At 44.4% G+C, this 6,441-nt stretch overlaps 1 protein-coding gene across 1 annotated transcript in view; it reads right to left on the reverse strand.

The window, feature by feature from the left end:
• Positions 1-4,706, reverse strand: part of LOC138447631 (E3 ubiquitin-protein ligase TRIM39-like) — a 170,871-nt gene extending 166,165 nt beyond the window's left edge. Inside the window, exon 1 of the mRNA XM_069603829.1 lies at positions 4,253-4,706. Within this exon, the coding sequence (XP_069459930.1) occupies positions 4,253-4,675 (423 nt within the window). The 5' untranslated portion in view covers positions 4,676-4,706. The remainder of the gene's footprint in view (positions 1-4,252) is intronic.
• Positions 4,707-6,441: the final 1,735 nt, after the last annotated feature.

The raw sequence follows: 6,441 nt of genomic DNA on the forward strand, positions 1-6,441 counted from the left end.
AAAGTACAGAACTAAGAAAACACTGCACACCTTTTGTTGGGGAATACCCATAATACTAAGTTACATTTTTAGTAGCATTATGTTTAATAAAAAGCCACAGCCTTTTTATTGCCAACAAAAAACAAGTTTCTGCGTATTGTGTTATATATTTACTATGTAGAATGCATGCCCCATAGGGCTAGCGGTTCCATAGCTTATGGGGACCAGGCTCCCTCATGACGAGTAGCCCCATGCTCTGCATCCCAACCTACAGAGCATTATGGACTGTATCTGTAATCCCCAAAGTCCCCTGCCTACTTGCACTTACTTAGAACCGGCCACCCCGGCGGCACTTACTTGAGCTAGCATTTTGCACTCTCCCTTTTCCCTGGCACTTCTCCTCTCCATCCCCCTTGCACTTGCACAATCTGAATAACACAAGGCTTAGTATGATCGTTTGTTCTGTTCTCATTTGTCTTCCCCTTCGTTGTCTTGTCGCGCCTAGAAACACCTCTGTACAGCATATTAATAATGGTGGATGGAATATGTACTGCCAATGTGCATTATGAACCTGCGTCAGTGGCCTTTGCACATTTACATCTTACTGTGGAGGCCCATAGGTGGATGACAACCAGAGGCGCCTGCACCAATGCAGACATCAATATGATTGTGGGAATAGATCTACACAGAAGCTAGTAAGCCTTAACTAGCAACTGCCTCCTTCTTGAAAAACATTGTTCTTGACGTCCTTGCTCTCAACGAGACGTGGTTCAATGCCAGCTTTGTCACTGCTTTTGATCCCCTCCTCAATGATGTCTACAACATCCTCTCCAAGCCTCAGACCAATCGATCTGGCGGGGGGGTAGCGCTGATCTCCCTTGAGTTGGTCCCTACCTCTCTCATACCCACCCAGCGCTTTTCCTCCTTTGAAAGTCTTGTCGGCAAGATGGGTGTCTCTCTGACTCACCCTTGCCAATATGTGCATATCCACTGGCCCTGTGTCTGTCATCCTTTCTGGATGGGACGACTTCACACCCTCTCCTGTGACTTCTGCATCCAAACTACGCCTTCTTGTTGACTTCAACATATGCCTGGAATCCAATGTTTGTGCCTGTATACTCTTCCATGATCCCTGTACCTCTCTGTCTCCCTCACTATTATCCATTCAGGCCTCAGCCATTCTTCCGGACAAACTAAGTAGTGGAAACAGGCGCCTTGATTACCCTCAACATTGAAGTAAATATTATCATATGCGGTTTATTTGAAATATTTCGTTGTTTTTCAACACACTGATAGGCACTGATATTGTTCATTTTTGTGGAATGTGTTACCGAAAACGAAACATACTCAGGCGCGCTGTGACCTCTAGATGACGGGTCCCATTGTTATGTGTCCTTGAATCCAAAGCACTAAGAATTTGAAGGACCAAATGTGTTGAAAATCTACAAAGATATAATAATATTCACTATATTGAAAGCTTACGCCAGAAAGTAAAGTTTCTATTTCAGAAAACTGTCTTTCGAAGCGGTTGGTCCCCCATCACATCAGAAGAATGGAATCTCAAAGCACAATGTAAGCAACATTTTAAACAATATTTATCCAAGTGTGGATGGCAAGTGTGATGACTGTTACATTTTATGCAAATAATAGACATTGGGCCTCACTACGGGTCGGGCGGTCCGGAATTTACAGTGACGGTAAACCGATCCCGAGTCCTGCAGGCGGGAGGTGATCTTACCGCCAGCGGGAAGAACACCTCCCGCCTGCAGGCGGACGTGGAAACACCAGCACCATCACGAGATGGTGACAGTGCTTCCACTTCCCCATTCCCATTATGTCCTATAGGACTCAATGGGAATGGGGATTAAAACCATTCCGCCTCCGTGACTCCCGGGACACCTGGGCTGTAATGCCCTGGTAATTCCCGGAGTCACGGAGGTGGAATGGTAATACGAGTCCGGCGGTAACCAGGCGGTTTTACCGCCGCGGTTACCGCCAGACTTGTAATGAGGCCCCTTGTGCTTGTCAATTGTAACTTAAATGTATAGCCAACATAAGAATGTACTGCATATATTCAATCATAAACTGGGTACTGAAATATGATTTTGCACTCGATTTTACATAGTTATCTGATCCACCCATGTGTGCCTGTCATGGCTACAGCCTACCGGACGACGGCTTCTTCAACAATATTTAGACAATAATGATCAACTACGAATATATTATAACTATCAAGAAATAACTCTGTGACTCTGCGCCAATTTCTTTCAAAAAGTAATCTGATTTTTATTGAATCAAAAAATGTTTTTGTTTCCTCAATACGCCCTCTAAAGGGTCAAAAACATAAAGTCAAAAAGTCACAATCGCCCTGTATGACACGTGTTTCGGCTCAATGGAGCCTTTCTCAAATCTGAGCTACTCAGGTATATTCTAATAATATTCGTAACATGATATATTATTGGATAGTTGATTCAAAAATTCAAATACAAACAGATTTGTGTATAATCACAACATTCCCCCAATAATAGTTCCCCCCCGAATTATGTTCAAGATACCAATTTACAGACAGAGATTAAGGATTTGTAACGGGGAGGATTGTATGGGTCATAAGACAAAACAGGCATTTATTTTTTGAATCAACTATCCAATAATATATCATGTTATGAATATTATTAGAATATACCTGAGTAGCCCAGATTTGAGAAAGGCTCCATTGAGCCGAAACACGTGTCATACAGGACGATTGTGACTTTATGACTTTATGTTTTTGACCCTATAGAGGACGTATTGAGAAAACAAAAACATTTTTTGATTCAATAAAAATCAGATTACTTTTTGAAAGAAATTGGCGCAGAGTCACAGAGTTATTTCTTGATATAATGCAATTTCACGGTATAGGCTTTATACCGAAAAACTCTGAGGAATTGCGACATCATGTGTAACGTATAATATTTGACATTCTGAATGAAGAAGTGTAATATCAAAAAGGAATACTAAGGAGTCGCCCACAAGACCAGCTGTTAACAGTAAAAGCCAAACACGTATTTCATACATATTATAACTATTATCTGGGATGATCGCCAGACAACAATCGGTCCTTTTGCAGTTGAAGTAACAAGGAGCAACATGGCATCCTGTAGGTTCTAGAAACATGCGGTTGTGAAAGTATTGAATTTAATTCCATTTTAAAGCACTAATTTCTCCTCTGTAATGGAGCGCCATGTGCGTTGGCCATGGAACATTACTTTCTGTGAAGAACGGAAAGACTTGGATTAATCAATCGATGATAGGATTCGGCATTAGAAGATCAGCGTTCACAATTACACCAAAAATTTGACGGATGCGAAGTTCGCTAGCTATGATTAACTGTGTCCGAAAAAAATAAAACAAGTCTTTGTGGACATTACTGTTTTCATTGTTGTGTCAAAATGAAAAGTACTTGTTACACTCCCGAATATTGCTGTTTTCTTCAAAATAAAATGTTTCTATCAGTTTTGTAAAAACAAACAAAAGTTTGGCTTTTTTTGTGGATGTGTGTGTTTAAGTTCCTGGCTGTGTTAGATAATGTTATGATGTTGGTGATGACAGGGTATGTTTGGCTACGCTGCCCACTAACGTAATTTGAATAAGTGGAGATCATCCGGCGCATGTAGTAATGTCAGCGTTCCTGGTGTGCGATCTGAATCATTGCCACGAGAGCACTTTAATTTAGGGTGACAGATCAACGGATAAGAATAGCATAGCACAAGATGGCGGTACCCGAGCCGTCGCTTTCGCAGATGTTAAAGTGAGAATAACTTTGGTAAGTTGCATTGCAAATGTATTAAGAATGATCACTGTATGCTATGAAATACAATCCCAATCCATTAGGCCAATACCATTTCTGACCAAACTACCCCTTTAAATAAATAAGATTTTCTTTAAAAAGCATAACATACAAATACAACTGCAGGATCTCAAAAGGACCGTTGAGATGAAAAAGCATGCTTTCATTAGCATGAATTATTATAAAAATATATGTCAGAGATCAAATACAGCTTTTACCTCCATAGAAAATGGGAATTACTATTTTACTCACTAAAATCCTTTTACTCTCACCTTAACAAAAACAGTGAGTAAAATACTATCACTTGGGAAACTTACGTGGAGCCCTGGGTTGATGTATAAGAAACTCTGCCAGTTTTAGACTATGCCAGAGGGAAGCATTCCAGTGCCTTCGCCTGCTCAGTCACAGAAGCATTAGTGCGATAAATCGTGTGACGTGCATACATACCTTGTACTCCTCGGCAGCTTCCTCTAGCGGCACCACGGCATGCTTCCGGTGCTGGACGGAGCGGTCGCACACCACACAGATGGGTTTCTCGTCCTCCTTACAGAATAGACACAGCTTCTCTCCGTGTTCGCCGCAGAGCTGCCCATCCTGTGGTTTTCTGGGCGATGCCGCTGCTGCTGCAAGTTGTTTGACATTTTCCACAATGTTCGCCAGCTGGGTGTTGACCTGGAGTGCTTTCTGCGCAGACCTGGCTCTGCACTGTGGGCAGATGCCCTTTCTACCTACCCCTTCCCAGTACTCTGTGATGCAGACACGGCAGAAGTTGTGCCCGCAGTCTGTGGTCACCGGATATTTAAAATATTCCAAGCAGATGGAGCAGGTGGTTTCCTCCTGGAGGCTTTTCTCGGGCTGCATCGACGCCATGGTGTTGTAGGAACTCTGAAAGCTGGTTTCACTTTTGTTCTCTTACGAAAGCGGTGTTTCCTGACAACTGGGAGTGTCTTACAGTTGTCCAATAGACTTCTAGATAACATACTTTTCTGTTCATCTGCCGGACTTTTATCAAACGTTCGCCAGTGGTCGTAGTGCACAGGGCCGGAATGGGAACTAAAAACCAGCATTGGCAAAGCCAACAGTTTAAGCTTGTGTATCAATATTAGGCGTTCACCAGGCACTGCTATTATATACCCAGGTACGCACCACTTTGCGCTGCTACACAGTCCAGTTAATACCACTACGGCAGTGCCTGGAAAATGCCTTTCCCGTGCCTACACAAAAGCCCAAACTGGTGCCATTGCCAATGCTCGTTTCAGAATGCCTTTTATCTGTGTGCCCTTCCTAGCACGGGAATAGGATGAAATGGATTAGGGATGCATGTCATCTGGGCACCTTTAATACTGGATTAATTCTTTTTTTCTCTTCTGCAAAATGTGTAGCGTCCCAGGGCCCTTTATTATTGAAGAGCTATTTTGAGAGATCATGATCTTATTTAAAACATTACTTTTTAATCCATATATGCTTAAAGCATGCACTCATTTTGACTAATTTTATTCCACATTTTCTTGGGGGATACTCCCAATCCCCTCAGAGAAGTGTTGGCCTCACGCCTTGTGCTCGTTTGTTCAGCAAAATAGGGGGCCACGTTAAACAACATCTTCGAGGGCCACTTTTATTTCCCAGTCTGGCCCTGGGGTAGGGGTTTAGGGGGTGGTGTGTGGCAGGGTCAAGTGGTGGGGGTATTTTCCAGGGCCACTTTTAGTTCCCAGTCTGGCCCTGGGGTAGGGGTTTAAGTGGTGGTGTGTGGCAGGGTCAGGTGGTGGGGGTATTTTCCAGGGCCACTTTTAGTTCCCAGTCTGGCCCTGGGGTAGGGCATTAGGGGGTGGTGTGTGGCAGGGTCAAGTGGTGGGGGTATTTTCCAGGGCCACTTTTAGTTCCCAGTCTGGCCCTGGGGTAGGGGTTTAAGTGGTGGTGTGTGGCAGGGTCAGGTGGTGGGGGTATTTTCCAGGGCCACTTTTAGTTCCCACTCTGGCCCTGGGGTAGGGCATTAGGGGGTGGTGTGCGGCAGGGTCAGGTGGTGGGGGTATTTTCCAGGGCCACTTTTAGTTCCCAGTCTGGCCCTGGGGTAGGGGTTTAGGGGGTGGTGTGCGGCAGGGTCAGGTGATGGGGTTATTTTCCAGGGCCACTTTTAGTTCCCAGTCTGGCCTTGGGGTAGGGCATTAGGGGGTGGTGTGCGGCAGGGTCAGGTGGTGGGGGTATTTTCCAGGGCCACTCTTTCAGTTCCCAGTCTGGCCCTGGGGTAGGGCATTAGCGGGTGGTGTGTGGCAGGGGTCAGGTGGTGGGCGAACCCCTCTCCCATATAAAAACATTTACAAAATGACCAATACGACCACGGGTAAAATGCAGAAGTAATCTGCTAAGGAGGAAAATTGCCTCTGTCCCCTTTGAAATGTGGATTGAATGTGTGTCGCCTGCCAGGTGGGATAACATTTTGGTAGTGCCACGCATGCACTGATTAATCAGTTTCACAATGCCTGCCCAAATAATTTGGTAGTGCCACCACGCATGCACCATTAATCAGATTCATTCATTTGCAGGGGCTAAACCATTCAAATGAAAAAATGCCCCATCCTGAATTTGAGGGCCCAGAAAAGAAGTAGGCACATTCAGGATTATAGACGGGATCATGTGGT

This window comes from Ambystoma mexicanum, chromosome 3q, assembly GCF_040938575.1.
Source record: "Ambystoma mexicanum isolate Mex_15411 chromosome 3q, UKY_AmexF1_1, whole genome shotgun sequence".
In the NCBI taxonomy this organism is placed as follows: domain Eukaryota; kingdom Metazoa; phylum Chordata; class Amphibia; order Caudata; family Ambystomatidae; genus Ambystoma; species Ambystoma mexicanum.